Genomic DNA, 18,464 nt, shown 5'->3' on the forward strand with positions numbered 1-18,464 from the left:
TTTTTTTTTTTTTTTTTAAAGATTTTATTTATTTATTTGACAGAGAGGGACACAGCGAGAGAGGGAACACAAGCAGGGGGAGTAGGAAAGAGAGAAGCAGGCTTCCCACTGAGCAGGGAGCCCGATGCGGGGCTCGATCCCAGGACCCTGAGATCATGACCTGAGCTGAAGGCAGTCGCTTAACCAACTGAGCCACCCAGGCGCCCCTGATTTATTAATTTTTATTCATTTGTTCATTCAACAAAATGCATATCAAGTATCCACCTGGTGAAATATGCTAAGAGACCCATTCAAGGATTCCAATTTCCCAGCATTTAAGAGTTTGCTAATAGATCAGTAACTATCCGGCACAGGCATTAAAGAATAAATAACAAATGTTAGGAATCAAAGACAAATGAGTAATAGAAACTCAGAAACATGAGCAAATATTTACTATTTGGCCTCTATGTCATGTATCAGAATTTCACCCAGACATGAAAAAAAGTCCCTTAATGTTTCTTTTAATGCAAAATATAGATTTATTAAAAAACTGAATTTTATACATGTTGTTTACAAATATCTATTGATGCCCCTGTACCTGACAACTGACCCCATCAACAAGCACTTCCTAGGCACTTATATGTGCTAGCCTCTACGCCCATAAATTCCTCTGAGCAAACTAGGTCTGGAGAAGGCCATTATAAGATTTTAGAATCAGGTGGCTTATATTTTTAAAAATCTCACACAGTAAAATTTTACAAACACTAGTATACACCACATACAAAACTATGCTTACAAGCTTTTTCTTTTTTTCCCTAGAAGCCCAGCCATGAAGAGGCAAAGAAAACACTTTACGTTTAAATGTACACTGATTTTCTTTAAAATAATACACATATACCAAAATGGACCATCAGAGGTTCCTATACCACTGGGAGGCCAGAAAACATGGTAGCTTCTCTCTCCTACTGAGCTCTCTATTTTGCATTCAACAAAGGATGGCAAGAGGGTGGATGAGGACTGCAGGGTAGGGTGGGTGGGTCGGTGCGAGGTGGTAAACCTTCTGAAATTTTTGCTTGGTGGGGGGCGCTAAATTTAAATTTGCTCCCTGAATGAGATGGCAAGTTAATCAGTTTTTACCCTAGAAGTGGTTTAATTCTCAGGGCTAGTTTAAGGAACTGTAAATGAATTTATGTTTTAAATCCATTACATCTTACCCCCAATACACATCTATATTCTTATACTTTCCCCAGTGGTGAACTTTCAACTGTAGCATACCTTTTCATAAATTAAATGTTTTTCCTATGAAAGGCAAGATCTTATTTTTAAAAACCCCCCAAACAAGAAAACCAGGCTGGATCACCACAGGGGTCTAGATGTGCCATCTGGATCAATACTTCTTGAGTATACAAAGATTTGCAGCCCAAGATGAAGGACTCAGTGTGACTTGTGACAATCTTTAGAAAAAGAAATGTACACTGTCATTTACTCTACTATTTGACTCCTATTTAAATTTTTAAAAATGGTTTTTTAAAAGTCTTAGATGTTAATTTGCTACCAATCACAGCATTTCTTTTAGAGCTTTGGTTTCCTTCAGTCATAACAAGTTTCCCACTGTTTATTTTTTCCCCTTCGTTTTATTTTTTTTAATGGCTTCCCTTATATTTTCTTTTATTTCTCTGCTTCATCTTATTGTTTCTGAATTACTCTGATCTTATTGGATTGAATTTCAAATATCCCCTCCCCTGGTTCCTACTTTTTTCATTTTTGATTTCCTATACATTACAAAATTCCAGCCAAGTTCAAAACTCATTTTGCATTCCTTCAAGGTCTGCTTTTCTCAAGCCCCATATTTTTGTGTTCGTACTCTACCCACAGATCTTCATCAGCAATTCAAACCTGATGACATTATGATTGCATCTTTAGTGCTTTTCTACTCCAACCTTATTTATCATGCCTGCATTATTTCCAAAGATAAGGTCTAGAATAACTTCAGAGCGGAGCTTGTTAGCTGTTGCGTGTGTATGAACAGTCCACCGCTACTGAAAGATAAAGGCACTTTTCTACATTCTGGCATTATTCTTAATGTGCACATTTGCGGGGCTGAAATCCCTTAGCAGTAGATGGACCTGCTTTAGACTTCTCTTTTCTATAAGCATGTTTCCCTTTCTATCTTACTTCCTATCACCTTGTTCTTGGATTGTTTGATGGAAAAATATGGCTCTCGTTTCTCTTTCCTGATTATATTCCCTTCGAATTGCTTATTCCTACCTCCCCTCCTTCTTTATTTGCATTTCTCTCACCACATGGCCAGTAATGTGAAAGTCATATCCATTTTCTTTAGCCAAAAAGCCAAGGCAGAAAGTTTTCGTTAGTCCTTTCTTAGCCCTAGAGCCGCACAAACCATTTATACGTCACACCACTGCTTAGGTCGCCCAAACAATGCCTCAAATACATAATCTCCTTGTCAATGGTATAAATTATCTTTTTGTTCAACTAAAGTAAAATTTTGCTCTCAAGATAACATGTCCAAACTCTACAAGATCATGGCACATCTGGAAAGATGAGTCTAGGTCTTCAGCATTTACTTTGCCTGTTTTTACTTTTCCTTATCTCTTTCTCATTCATCCATCCATCCATTCATTCATTTGTGTATATCAAGATATTTTCTTAGGCTCTCTTAGATACCAGGCATAGCAGTAATCACAGAGAAATATAAATAAGTTAGATATAGTCCTTGGCTCAGGAAGGTTCATAATTTTGCAAAAGATTCAACAGCTAAAACAATGGATGATGATACCATATGACAAATGCTACTGATATTTACAACTGTCCTAGGAGCACGATGGTATGAACAATTAATTAATTCTGCCTCTAGAGGATCATGGAGAGATTTGACAAAGGATGAAAATTATATTTAAATCTTTAAAAACAGCTAAGAGGAGAAGAGAAAGCTGTAACAGACAGAGGAAATGATGTAACAAAGACAGAGTATCTGGAATGTTTCCAAATATCAATAATGACCATGTAGAATTGCAGCAAAAAATCCTTTTTAACTGATGTTCCCATTTTCCCGCAGAAAAGTACCTACCTTAGAGAGTCACTGTGAAGGTTAAATGTAAATATACATAAAGTCCTAAAAATAGTACCTGTCACATAGTAAATGTTCAAGAAATATTACTATTACTACTGTTGTACTGTAGATTATATTATATATATTTCATCTCTTTGAAATGTTTTCTTTCTTTTTTTCCTCCTTGTTCCTGGCTTGGTTCTGGATCATTACGGCTGTTGAGGAAGTGATCTCCAGTTAAATATTTTATTCTGATACACATCTAAAGAGCTAAGATGGCTGCTATATTTTCCAGAGTAAAAGAATTAGAAGATATGACAAATAACCATAGCTGAGAAGTGTGGCATAAAAAAATTAACTGGGCCACATCTAATGGTGATTCTCAACTAATCAGATTCTTTTGAAACTTTTATTTTTTTTTTATTTTTATTTTTTCATTTACTTCTCTTTTTTTATTCTTATGTTAATCCCCATACATTACATCATTAGTTTTAGATGAAGTGTTCCATGATTCATTGTGAAACTTTTATTTTTTAAGACAGAGCCAAAAGTTGGCAAAACAAGTTCCTATTTAAGATTCACTAAACAGGAGCGCCTGGGTGGCTCAGTCGTTAAGCGCCTGCCTTCGACTCAGGTCATGATCCCAGGGTCCTGGGATCGAGCCCCACATCAGGCTACCTGCTCAGTGGGAAGCCTGCTTCTCCCTCTCCCACTCCCCCTGCTTGTGTTCCCTCTCTTGCTATGTATCTCTCTGTCAAATAAATAAATAAAATCTTTAAAAAAAATTTTAAAAAAGATTCACTAAACAATCATACTAACATATTAATAAGCTTTGAGATCAGTACAGAATGGAATCCAACTCAGTATATTCTATCTCCTGCAGCTACACCAGATGGTTCTGAAAAGTGACAGTCTGAATAATGCCTTGTAATAGTCTAGAAAAAAAAGATTCAATTCAATTATGTTTCCTTCCTGACTGAGGTAGGATAGCATAGGAAGGTATGCTGATATTTTTTAATAACTTGCAATGTACTTACTTTACACTTTATAATGCAGCTATAATAATCAGATTAATTGATTCAATTAAAGTCATAAATTATGCAAAAATGAACAAGAATCCAAGTCTTCTAGCTCCCATGACCTATGGCTCCTTCCCCTAAAACATTCCGAAAGATTCCTAAACAAAATTAAACCAAAAGTAAGCTAGTAAACATTTAGTTGACCAAAAATGTGAACACCTAGGTTAACTTTTTATTTACAATGATGTATGATATCAGACTAATACAGTTACATATCTCTCTAGCTTACTCTCCAGAGAATTTTTCTGTAATAATCTAAATGGCTATCAATATAACAAGATAACAATTACGAATATAATGATAAAACACCTTTCCTTTTGAGATTTTCATGCTACATTAATGAGAAAACAAAAGCCACAAAGACACAACAGAATAAGTGTACCAGATTTACCCTCCTGCTACAAACAACCATACAGCTGAACAAAATACAAAAGGCAACTATTTTCAGGCACTGGAAAACTGGCAGCTCAAGATACAGACCCCAAGATAATCCAGATATATAAATTAGCAGATAAGGACTTTTAATCAACTACTATAAATATGTTCAAAGACTTACAAGAAAATATGATCTCTATGAGAGAAAATATGTTGAACATCAGCAGAGAAATGAAAATCCCTAAAAAAGAATCAAATGGAAATTCTAAAACTAAAAATGTACAATAAAATAAATTTCACTAGATGGGCTTAAGAGCAAACTTGAGATGGAAAATAAGGGTCAATAAACTTGAAGATCCCATCTAAAACTAATGATGTAATGTATGAGGATTAACATAAGAATAAAAAAAAATAATAAAAAAAAATAAACTTGAAGATCCGTGTAAATGAACCAATCAGAAGAACAGAGAGAGGAGAAAAGATTAAAATTAAAATGAACAGGGGGTGCCTGGGTGGCACAGTCGGTTGAGCATCAGACCCTTGGTTTCAACTCAAGTCATGAGATCAAGCCCCGCACCAGGGTCCACGCTCAGGGAGAAATCTGTTTGAGACTCTCTCTCTCTCTCTCCCTCTGCTCCCTCCCACTCATGCTCTCTCTAAAATCAATAAATAAATCTTTAAAAAAATAAACAGGACCTCGGTAACCTGTGGGACAATATCTAACACTCATGTACTTACAGTCCTAGAAGGGAAACAGAGATAAAATGGGGTAGAAAATATTGTGAAAAAATAATTATAAAATGTCCAAAACTGGGTGGAAGACATCAACCTACAAATCCAAGAAGTTTAGCAAACTAAAAGCAGAATAAGTACAAAGAAAACCATATTTAGGCACATCACGGTCAAATTAGTGAAAAATAAAGAGCAAATACAGATTGACCATAGCCAGAATAAGATGAAACAGTACTTACAGGAAAACAAGAAAAAGCCAAATTCCAAGAAATGGAATGACATGTTTAAAGTACTGAAATAAGAGTAAAACTGTAACCTAGAACACCATATTCAGCAAACAATCCTTGAAACATGAGTGTAAAATGAAGACATTTTCAGATGAACAAAATCTAAGAGAATTAGTCACCAGCAGACCTACAAGAAGGAATAAAGAAGGAAATGATGTATGTGTGAGAAAATATAAAAGACTAGTTTTACTTAGTTTTCTTTTAATTTCCTTAAAAGACAAATGACTGTTAAAACAAAAATCACATCATATTAAAGAGTTTATTAATAGGTGGAAGAAGAACACTAAAATAATTCAAAGGACTAAAGAGGGTGTAAACGCAACTGTTGTTAAGGTTCTTACATTCATGACACATGAAGTGTAAATAGAATAATATTAAATCTATGTAAAGTGTGGTAAGTTAAAGATGCATATTATAATTGAGCAAGTGCTTGAAAAGTACAAAGAGGCTGTAGATAAAAAGCCAACAGAAAAAAATAAAATGAAGTGCTATCAAATTTTTAATGAACCCAAGAGGTAGCAGGAAAAAAACAAAACAAAAAATGGATCAGAACAAATAGGAAACTAACTGCAAGATGACTGACTTAACTCCTATCATATCAAAAATTGTGTGAAATGAAAATGAACAAAACATTCTAATTAAAAAGTACAGATTCTCACAATGGATTTAAAAAAAAGCCTACAAGAAATGGCTTTAAATATATAACCAAAGATGGGTTATAGATTTCACACATATATATTTTTTTTCATAAAAAAAGATAGAAAAAAGATATGCCATGCAAATGGTAAGAAACACACAAGAAAGCTGGTGTGGTTAGATTAATACCAGACAAAGTAGACATTCAGATAGGACTAGTACCACAGATAAAAAGGGACACGTCATAATGAATGCACTAATTCAACGATAAACATAACAATCCTAAAAGTGTATATACTTAATATGAAGGCTCCAAAATACATTTAGAAAAAACTGACAAAACTAAAGGGATAAGTAGACAAATCTACAATCATATTTGGAGACTTTAACAACCCTGTCCTCTTGATAATAAATAGAATAAGTAGACCAAACAAAATAAAACAAAACCAGATCTGAAAAATATGATCAACCAACTTGACCTACTTGATATTAACAGAATACTACCACTAATATCTGCAAATACATAACATTCTTTTCAAGTGCACCTGAAGTGTATTTATACTTAAATATACCATAAAAATGGCCTATAAATTTCTTCAATTTCAAAAGACAAAAGATTTTTACAGTGGATATTCCCTGAGCATAAAAGAATTTTAAATTATAAGTCAATAACAATAAGATATCCAGAAAAGCACAGAATACTGGGAAATTAAACATTCTGTCGATTTCTCTTTATGTCTGTTACTATTTGCTTTATGTATTTAGGTGTGCCAGTGTAAAGGTTTATTCTAAATAATACTCTAAAAACGTTCTAAATATCAAGAGACACCACAAGGGAAATTAGAAGTATTTTTAACTCAATGACAATGAAAAAACAGCAAAGCAAAAAATTGGCTCTCTGAAAAGAGTCATAAAATTGCAGACCTCTAGCAAAACTCTTCTACCAAAAAAAAAAAGGGGGGGAAAGAAAGAAAGAAAGAAACAACAGGAAAGAAAACAAAAATGACAACACCAGAAGTAAAAAAAGGAGGTATAACTACAGACCCTATAGACATCAGAATATTATGAACTTTATATCAGTAAGTTTGGCAACTCAGCATATTTGTACAATGGAATACCCCTAAGCAAACTCCTTATACACAGAACAACATGAATAGATCTCACAGCTATTATCTTGGGGGTGGAGGGAGAACAAGCACAAAAGAGTACATACTGTATAACTATACGATGTTCTAAAACTGGCGAAGTCAATCTATGGTGATAAAATCAGAGCACTGATTGCAGCTAGGGCAGAAGTAAAAAGAGTGGAACTGAAAGCAAAGGGGCACAAAGGGTATTTTGGGGATGATGAAAAATACAAATTGTAAGTCATCACATTGGAGACTTAACACCTCAATGTGTATAAATTTACCTCAATGCAGTTGATTTTTAAGGGAAAAAAAATCAATTAAAAATGCCAAAGTAGAGCTATAACTTATATAAATGTAAATTTAGTCGAAAATTTTTAAAAATTCTTCAAAACATACCTCATTTCTATTATATACCTTCTTAAGAGAATAGGAACCAGAAACTATGGGCCAGGAAGTATGCTGGATGCTTTCACTTATTATACCTTGCAAAGACTGTGTATGTCTTTAACTCATTATAAGGTCAAGCACAGTGCCCTGGGAGACAGCTGTGTTACAGCTGAGAAAGCAATACTCCTGGAGCCAGAAAACCTGGGTTCAAATAATGACTCTTTGTGGTCTATCAGCTTTGTGACCTTAGACAAGTCACTTTTTAAGTTTCTTTATCAACCACAGGGTTGATGTGCAGATTAAGGAATATTATTTTAAAGCATCTGGTAAAGCACACCACAAATACAAGTTTTATTACCCATAGTAAGTACTCAACAGACACTGCTTAAGTGAAGAAATGAAAGAGATAAGGAACAACATGGACAGGGATCCAAGCAGACAGGAAGAGACAGGGGAGAGCATGTACCTACTCACATTTTTTTTTTTGTGGGTGGGTGGGGCAGAGGGTAGAAGAGGGACTTCCTGGAATGATGACCTAAATACCACGTTCCTATCATGAGCAGTAGGTGCAGTGAGGACAGGGTTGGCTGACCTCCCAGAATGAACATACTTTCATTGCGACCTAGATCACAGCACTCTAGGCTAACAATCCCTTGTCCCGGCAAGGAGCATGAAAAGGGAGTTACCTGTGTACTTAGGACTCAGGGGGCTTCACCCAGGCTCATAAGAGCTGCAGTGAGGCTTCTATTATTGTGGACCTTTGAAATGCCAACATAACAGATGACCCACTGTTTAACGTGTTCCATTCCTCACCTTAGATTTTCAGAGACTGTGCTCGAAATGAGACAACCAGAGCAGAGATCATCTGGATACAGGGGCAATGAGCACAGCAATAGCTTCATGAATGCCTAGCAGGCTGATTTTCAGTAGAGCCCCAGGGAATGAAGCTAGTCTGACAGGACTCAAAAAGTACACGAGTCTAAAAATCTAGAGGGGGACTACAATAGAGGCCCAGATTGAAGACCTGAGAACTTAGGTATCTTCACCCACGTGCAGAGCCACTGGTAGGGCACCTCGAAATTCAGTACTCGATCACACGATAGTGGGATATTTCATCTGACAGAGGTTTCAACAGAATGTTACGTAGGCACACAGAAGAGATACTGAACCAAGTGGTGAGCGAGGAAGCAGTACTGGGGAAATACTCTTGAAAGAAGGGACACCTGTGCTGAAGCCAAAGATGTGAAGGAACTACTTGGGCAAAAGGCATTCCAGGCAGGGGCCACAGCACGGAGGAAGCCTTGAAAGGTTTGGAGGGTACCATCAGCAGAGAACTATGAGGAATTTCATAGAGCTGGAGCATATGGTGTGAAGGGGAAATGAGGAGCCTGTGGAGGCACAGGCAGGGTCTTAAGAAGGGCCTTTTCTTTTTTTTTTTTTAAAAGATTTTATTTATTTATTTGACAGAGAGAGACACAGCGAGAGAGGGAACACAAGCAGGGGGAGTGGGAGAGGGAGAAGAAGGCTTCCCGCCGAGCAGGGAGCCCGATGTGGGGCTCGATCCCAGGACTCTGGGATCATGACCTGAGCCAAAGGCAGATGCTTAACGACTGAGCCACCCAGGCGCCCCAAGAAGGACCTTTTCTTAAAATCAGGCTGAAGGAATTTACATTTTACCTTGACGATTAAGGGAAGCCACTGAAGGATTTTTTGTTGTTGTTTTTTGAGTGGGCAGGCCGGGTGAGGCTTGTGGTGACCCTGACTCTCTGACAGTGATGTGAGAGTGGGGGCAGGGGGTGGAGAGTGCAGCTTCTGGTGAAGACCTTGTGTCTGTGTTGTTTCTTTTTTTTTTAAGATTTTATTTTTATTTGACAGAGAGAGACACAGCGAGAGAGGGAACACAAGCAGGGGGAGTAGAAGAGCGAGAAGCAGGCTTCCTGCAGAGCAGGGAGCCCGATGCGGGGCTCGATCCCAGGACCCTGGGATCATGACCCGAGCCGAAGGCAGACGCTTAACGACTGAGCCACCCAGACGCCCCGTCTGTGTTGTTTCTTATTTATGGAAGTGAATTATATTTCCCTCACATCTTGCTGAAAAGAAGGCTGCTCCCCTCCGTCACCTCTCTCATTTGCCCTACACCTTCACATTTAAAAGAATCCTTTGGTGGCAAGATTACATAAAGCTCACCGGCTTCTGAGGTGCCCTGCTGGCAAATATGAGCTCAAGTGGACAGGTGCACAGGTATCTTCCTTTGTCTCCAGCTGGGTCCAGAGGCACCGTAAGCCACCGAAGGATTTTAAGCAAGCAGGACCAAAACCCAATTAGCATTTTTAAGAGACCATTCTGGCAATTGTGTGGGAAACAGACTGGAAGGGGACAAAAGCGGAGACAGGGGAGAGCAGTGAGGAGACTGAAGTGATGCGTGTGGGATACGGCAATGGCCAGAGAAGGGAGCACGCAGGATGCAGAGATGATGTGTTAGATACAGTGAAGAGGTATTCTCCAGACTCATTCGCTGGTTTAGGGGAAGATGAGGAAAAGAAGGAATCAAGTCTGACTCCCAGGTTTCAAGCTTGGATGTATGAATGGACAGGCCTGCTGATCAAGGAGATGAAGAATAAGTCAACCTGCATTTCAAAGTATAAAAAGCAATGATACTGCGCCACATTTAAAAGAAAAATTAACACAAACAAAAGCACAGGCTGCCTGAACCAGTATAGATACACATCTCTGAGAAAAATCAAACACTTAAATTCACAGGGAGAAATAAGTCAGAGTTAAAGAAATTCCTGTCTAACATATGTTGATGAATGAGTAATCAAAGAGCAACAAGAAGGCAATTCACTAACAAGAGAGCCATCTACTGTCTTACAAGGATAGTGCAGCGATGAAATGCCACAAAAAACGTGCAAGAAAGCCAAGTTTGTGACCACTTCACACTGTACACGTATTCACAAAATATCTGGGTCCTCCCACCCAAATTTCCAAGTGGTTAGCATGTTTTAGCTAATAGCCAAATATTTTAGCTTACTTATTTCTCCTAAAAACATCAATTCAATAGATATCGTCATTTGAATACAGAACACTTACCTGCCATCATTGCTATCATACTGGCTTTATAGACATTAGTAAGAGATCCAAGTTCTCCTGTTGCTAAGATGGTTTTGAGATGAGCCTCCCCACAGGCCTTGCGAAACTGACGAATCTCATCATACAGGGCTGGGGGAGGAAGGAATTGAAGCAGTTACAAAGCAGGCAAGTGATAACATAACTTGGCAGCCATGTGCAGCTGGTAGAACCCATCTCGGATTTAGGAAACATAAAACATTTGTCACTTTCTAAAAATCACCCCAATTTAATATCGCCTACAGCATTCTGTTGCCATTCACATCCCGTTATAAGAAATGCTTAGTTTGCTACCGTGGAACTTTCTATGCCCCTGCCCAAGGTCCAGAGCCACGCAGCTTTTTAAGTATCGTTCTAATGACATGCAAATTACAAATAATTTCTACCTCTTCCATATGTTACAAGAAAAAAGACATTTATCTATCATATATGAGGGTGTCCCACTTTGCAAACTAAAAAAAAAAAAAAAATCCTCAGGTCCTTATTAATTTTTCCATTCACACATAATAAGTTCTCTTGTTAGAATCTAAAGCAGGCCTTTCCTGAGAGCTCTGCTAATGCCAATAAAGACATAACCACCTTCCCCACTATCTGCCAGGGCATGTGTCTAAATATCTGACAAAAAAGCATCGAGCCTAACCAGGTATGCTGGATGTATGTGCACAAAGCCAGTTGTAGAGAGACTCGCAGGTGCAGTCTCGAATCTATTAACCCCTGAACCCAGTACCAAATCTGGCTTTTGAGGGCTCCACATTGCACCCTGAAAGCAGCTTGATTAAAAATATACATACATCAGGGATGCCTGGGTGGCTCAGTTGGTTAAGCGTCTGCCTTTGGCTCAGGTCATGATCCCAGGGTCCTGGGATCAAGTCCCACATCGGCTCCTTGCTGAGCAAGGAGCCTGCTTCTCCCTCTGCCTGCCTCTGTCTCTCTCTCTCTGATAAATAAATAAGATCTTTAAAATATATATATATATACAGACACCAAAGAAAAACGCAAAACTATACTCAACCACAAAAAAAGAATCAAGGGGGAAAACATTTCATATTCAAACAAAACTGACAGACTTTTAGTAAACAAAATCAGTTTAATGAGTATGAAATTTTTGAAAAATTACTTAACATAGTCTTCTGTCATGATACCAGTGGATTTTGGCTTTGACCCTGCATCAGGTCAGCTGTACTCATTCCTTGAACTTGGGCTATTACCACACTAACAGGACTATCAGGGCTTTTTTGTTCCTCCGTATATGTGTATATTTTGTAGGATATAAGCACATGGATGAAATTGAGCAGGAAAGAAACATTCATAATAAGGGTTAGGGTTAGGGTAAGCAGTTTTTAATGTGGACATGAGACTTCCTTAATTCACAGGTTTATTAAAGTACATGTAAAATACTAAAAATTAGTCACAAGTCAGCAAACTCAGTCAAAACCATGAAAATTATAAGAAGGTGAAGAAAACCTGGCTTCCCAATCCTAGAAAACCTGAACTTAACTTGAAGCTCAAAGTGAAAACTGAACACAAATAAAAGCAAATATTCTATTACAGGGTGCTTGGCAAATTTTAGTGTTTGTCACTGTCAAGAGATGGCACCCACAGAAGGTTTTTCAAGAAAGGACTGAGTATTTTCACAAATCCCTAGTAATCAGTGGTTTGGAGCATTAGAGATGATCTCAGATGCCACACTGACTACCTCACCCTGCCCATCCTCCCCAAACCGTTAAGAAGTCATCTCACCCAACATCCAATATGAAAACGTGTGAGGATGGTACAGACAGCAAAGACTAAGTGGCAATAACAATTTATATTCTTTTAACTCAGGGAACAAATCTTGGATGGAATGACACTTTTCCGAGTTACTGAATCTAAAAACAGAAAGTTGTTCGCTAAGAACTGGTGACAAGGAAATCTCTTGATCTGAAAATTCAAGAATGCTAACCCAGAGTTAACCTGAGACTTAATTAATGATTTTTCTTCCACAGTACAGCACTGCGATCAAAAGCAGGCTCGAGAGTCAGACAAATGTGGATTTAAAACCCAACTCCATCCCTTCCTGCTTGACCTTGGGCAAGTTATTCTCTCAGCCTCAGTCCCCTCCTTGAAGTGTCAATAATAATACTTTATTGGGTTATTATGAGGATTAAAAGGGAAGATATATACAAAATGCTCTACACGTTGTCTGGCTGATTGTAAGCACTCAGAAAGTTTAACCATGACTCTTAAGCTCAGAATTCTAGGAAAATGAGTTTCAATTAAGTGTTGTGTGATAAAAGCCAAATCTTATTCGTGGCCTGACCCAACTCCTTGTACTGGACCAAAATCTTGTTATATGGATTAGTGCTTACAACCAGTGAGTCATCAGATAAGGCTTGAAAATGTTTTATTACAACATTTGTGGAGGTGAAGTCTGATCTGTACAAAATTCTTAAAACAGTGATCCTGATCATATTTATGAACAAAACCATCAGCCCTTTTCTAAAAAGTATCACCTTTTGATACCCAGTCAATTTCTTCATCTACCGTTAAAATTAACTAGGAAAAAAAAAAAAAACAGATGTATTTTATGACTCAATCATCAGCCACCAAGTGATGCTCTGTAATCCATGATCCAAACTGGTCACTCGGAGGGTAACTGGATTTAAACAAATATGTAACCCAGTGCCTTCTCATTCTCTACCTGCCAACTCCTCAAATCATTTTACTGACCCATTCCACCACATAACAGGGTCCAGTTTTTCTGAGCAAGTACCTTAATCTTTAGAGTTCCACCCTGGAAAGTTGTTTGTCATTTTCTTTCCTGTTACTATTCTGCCCAGAGTATACCAGAACAATTCAATCAAAAAGTATATACCAAACCTGTCCTTTGTATAATGTGACCTGGACTCCATCAAGCAAATGCTTCTACCTAGGCCTCTGAATCTTCCTGAATGATGCTAAGATGACAATGCAGTCAGGATGTTCGTTAGTATTACTACTGCGGGATCACCGATGGCAGCAGATCCAACAGCGCCATGACCCAGGGGCCACCAGCCAGTGGTGGCAGCACCAGGAGTGGCCTCATAACCACTCTTCCCGTGGCACATCCGGGCACATTCTCTGTGCCCCAGTCTTTCATGGTCCTGCTTGTTTTCCAAGCCTGGTTCTCCAGGCTTCTTACTGACTCAGTGAGCTACTCTATGTCCGCCCAATAGACACCTTTTCCGTTTAACTTAATCTGAATTGGTTTCATTAGTTTCCAACTCAGAATTTTAGTACAACAAATACTTACTGAGAAGTGTGGTATAAGTGTGGGACAATAGAGCGTGGGTGCCCCACTCCCTGGGTTCATACTCCAGTTCCAAAACTCATTGGTTATTTGATTTGGGCAATTACCTCAAACTTTGTCTCTGTCTCCTTTTCAATAAAATGGGGATAATAGAGGTATGCACACCTCAAGGAGTTATTTTAAGCATTAAATAGGCTAATATGTATAAAGTGCTAAGGACAGTTTCTGGGACATAGGTTAATGCTCAAGGAAGGTCAGCTACTTGTTTTCCTGTTTCTGGCCTTGGGGGTGGTGCTGTTAAAGTTACTTCTGAGTGTTTATTAGGTTCTGACAGAGAGGGACTTATAAAAGCAGGGGATACTGTGACCTACGTTTCCTTTATTTTTTTAATTTTTTTATTATGTTATGTTAATCACCAGACATTACATCATTAGTTTTTGATGTAGTGTTCCATGATTCATTGTTTGCATATAACACACAGTGCTCCATGGAGAACATGCCGTCTTTAATACCCATCACCAGGCTAACCCATGCTCCCACCCCCCCTCCCCTCTAGAATCCTCAGTTTGTTTCTCAGAGTCCATAGTTTCTCATGGTTCATCTCCCCCTCCAATTCCCCCCCCTTCATTTTTCCCCTCCTACTATCTTCTTCTTTTTTTAACATATAACGTATGATTTGTTTCAGAGGTACAGGTCTGTGATTCATCAGTCTTACACAATTCACAGCGCTCACCACAGCACATACCCTCCCCAATGTCTATCACCCAGCCAACCCATCCCTCCGACCCCCTTCCACTCCAGCAACCCTGTTTCTTTCCTGAGATTAAGAATTCCTCATATCAGTGAGATTATATGATATGTGTCTTTCTCTGATTGACTTATTTCGCTTAGCATAATACCCTCTAGTGACCTACGTTTCTTTAAGAACATAAACACAACCTCTCTAGGGCCTAGAAAGCAGGCTGGGGGACAAATGTTTACTATATCACAAACATTTTTTTAACTTGGAGCCCATGCTCCCAGACTTCTAGGATAAGAGTTTTGCTACTTGCTAGTTATGCAAATTTATAGGAATCATTAAAATTTCCTATGCCTGATCACTTAGAGAGCCGCAGTTTGCTCACATATTTTTGTGAAGATTAGATAAAATAATACATATGGCTAGAACAGAACAAGGCAGTTAGTAGGCATATAATCATTCAATACTAGATTTCCAAACTTTTCCTTATATACTTCCAGAAATGCAAAAGTAACTTTGAAAAACAAAACGGAACAGGCACTGTCTTAATACTCATGAAGGCATAATTAGAATTCACAAATTTAACATGTAAGGAAAATAGACCACTTTACTCCAACACAAACCATGGAAGCCACAAATAAGCATTATTAGTGTCCAGGTAGTTTTAAGCACCCTGGCATCACAGTGATAGATGACATATGCAAATCCAAGTGGCTTGATGGCTGAAATGTAACCTAGACAATCTCGAATCATAATGTCCTTTAACATACTCAACTGTCACTTTCCTTTCAATATAGATGAGTAAAACAATGGAAAAACGAATGGGTGGATTTTCCTCCACATCAGCAGGAAAGGAAGCAGCAGGATGTGGATTTATGTAATTGCTCCTGGAATACACATGTGAAGGAAATTACAGTGGAATTAACAAGTTCAATAGATCCTCTTTCCAAAAAACTCTTCATGAGGAGCAGCTACTCAAAAGAATGAGAAACCCCCTAAGTCTTCAAAGCATCTTCCTTCAACAATGCTCAGTGTTTTCTTCACATCAGTTAAGTATCCCTGTGGGGTAGCTGGCAATTACCTCCACATTTCATACGTGAAAAGTGAAATGTGGACAGATGAATGACTTGCCTAAAATTTCCTCACACTTTTCTCCCTCTGTCCCACCACATACATACATGCAGGCAGGTACACACGTGCTGTCGTTAAAACACATTCTCAAGGAAATAAACTGAAGAACTTAATGAATAGACTAATCAAAACCTAGAACCTAAAGGGATGTCAACTCCCATAGTTCAAATTACTAACATTACAGATGAGCATCACAACCCTAGGACCTGATTTTCATTCTTCTAGGGAAAACAAAGTTGATGAAATTGAAAAGTTCCAGAATAATTCAGAAACATAAAATACTTAATTTTGTATGATTCAATACACTAAAAAAAAATCTATAAATTGCTCTATGAGCCTTCTGGATGGGATGAGAACAGCACATTATGTTGTAGTGACATTCACTTGTCTGAATCAGGACTTTTCCGCACTTGTTTGCCCACTAATTAGCTGTGTCACTTGGGAAAGTTACTGAACCTCTCCAAGCATCATTTTTCTACTCAAGATTGGATAAAAGATCTTTACTTTTGGAGCTCAAAGACATCTCAAATGTAAAAGTAATTATTTAAATGATTATGAAGGTAATCGATTAACTGTTTTTCTCTTGGATTCACCTTTAATAAGAAGCAGTTATAAAAATGAAGATAAACTATGATTTGCTCTAAAACATTATACTTTTACAATTAAGACCAAACAGCTTCTTGTTATTGGTTTAGAAAGACAATTTGGAACTCTACTCCGTGGGAGCTCCCAGCCAGAGAGAGGTGGGGGAGCAGAGGTACTCTCATTTGCATGCTGCTGTGAAGGAGGAGGTAAACTTGGGACTGGCATTGTCACTGGGGCCTTGGGAAACTCTGGGCTCACATGCTGCCAGATCAGGGTCGGGGGGGTGGACATCCTCATCAGTGAGGGCTGGGAGTTCTGGAGGACTTGGCAAGCTCAACCAGCCCGAGTGTGCAGGACTGGACCAGGGAGACAGGCTGCGCGTTCAGGAGACTGTTACATACAAGGCAACTGATCAAGTAAATAAATATACTGAGGATGATGGGAACAAGATTTCTCGTGACAAGAAAGAGGGGCATCAATATAGGAAGAGAAAGGGCAAGAATAACCATATGATGTTGGCTTGTGAGGAAGTCATCAGTGTGAACTCATGGTTTCTGATAGAGATAGATAATAAACAGATATAAATGCATGTGTGTTTATACATGCTCATCGTGTATATGTGAACATTCATGTGTTTCCTAGATCTGTCCACTGAGAAAGCCGAAAAACCACAGCCTTGCAGCAAGGAGCACACTGAGCACCCAAATCTTGGTTTCTAAATACCAGTCTTCAATAAAAGGAAGCAGAGCTCCTTGGGAAAATGGCTGATTCCAGAGCTCAGGCAGAAAAAGTTAAAGATAAGCCTGAAATATCTTTGATAAGAATTCAAGGAAAGTTCTCAACGAGTAATAAGAACATGTCAAAAGGACAGAAGAACCATCCGAAGCAGCTCCCACTAGCCAAATCTGGGATAATCTGAGTACCAAAATAACAATGACAGTAATGGATTATAACCAATTGAGTAAAATAGAACTCCACGAGTTCTTACAAAGAGAGGGAAAGAAAGTGGGGGAGGAGAAGGTAATGCTAACTAATAAGTATAGAAGAAATGGAAGAATTAGAAAATCACCATTTGACAACTATCAGAGTAACAACAGAAGAATTATGAATGAATGCTAAAACTACTGAATAAAAGTTAGATGAGGAACAGGATATTAACATAGTCTCAAAATATCCCCATTCATATACTATATTAATTACTTATTAAAACACAAAATACTTATTAATTTTATAATGGAGAAACTTGCCAGATAGCATCTTAGCCACTTAAAAATTAACATCATCAATAATGGGACAAATCAACATCTTATGACTCCTGAAATAATGCACTGAGGTGAACTGAGCAGAACTTCTGTGGTATTTCTCCCCAAAATGTATAACTTGAATCTAATCATGAGAAAAACATCAAACAAACCCAAATGAAGCATATTTTACAAAATGGTAGGCACTATTTTTCAAACTCAAGGAAAGATTGAGGACTGTTTCAGATTGAAGAAGACTAAGGAGACAAGTAACAATTGATCCTGAAACTAATAAAAAACATTATTGAGACAATCTGCCAAATGAACAAAGTCTACGGATTTAACGGTAGTATGCTATCAATGTTAATTTCCTGATTTTGAAGGTGTACTGTGGCTTGGTACAAGTGTTCTTGTTTTTAGAAAATACACACTGAAATATTTATCAGTAATGGATCGACAGGTCTGCCACTTAATCTCAAATAATTAAAACAACAATTACACATCCATAATTTTATATATATGCACATGCACACACACACGTATACATACTCACAGACAATGAAAAGGCAAAAGGTAAATGGGGCAGAATTTAATAATTGTGGAATATCAGTGGAGAGTAAAAGTTGTGTGTATGATTTTTGCAACTTTTCTGTAAGTTTAAAATTATTCAAAAATAAATGTTAAAAAGACACTTTTCAC

The 18,464-nt window shown here is 37.9% G+C and overlaps 1 protein-coding gene across 3 annotated transcripts in view; it reads right to left on the bottom strand.

The window, feature by feature from the left end:
* DERA (deoxyribose-phosphate aldolase) overlaps positions 1 to 18,464 on the bottom strand; it is a 122,211-nt gene that overhangs the window by 36,950 nt on the left and 66,797 nt on the right. For 2 of the 3 annotated variants that reach the window (XM_021690531.1, XM_021690529.2), the window contains exon 6: positions 10,766 to 10,894. The exons of the other annotated variant lie outside the window; for it this stretch is intronic. In XM_021690531.1, coding sequence (XP_021546206.1) covers positions 10,766 to 10,894 — 129 coding nt within the window. The remainder of the gene's footprint in view (positions 1 to 10,765; positions 10,895 to 18,464) is intronic. 3 annotated transcript variants of the gene reach the window in all.

This window comes from Neomonachus schauinslandi, chromosome 5 (assembly GCF_002201575.2).
Source record: "Neomonachus schauinslandi chromosome 5, ASM220157v2, whole genome shotgun sequence".
NCBI lineage: Eukaryota > Metazoa > Chordata > Mammalia > Carnivora > Phocidae > Neomonachus > Neomonachus schauinslandi.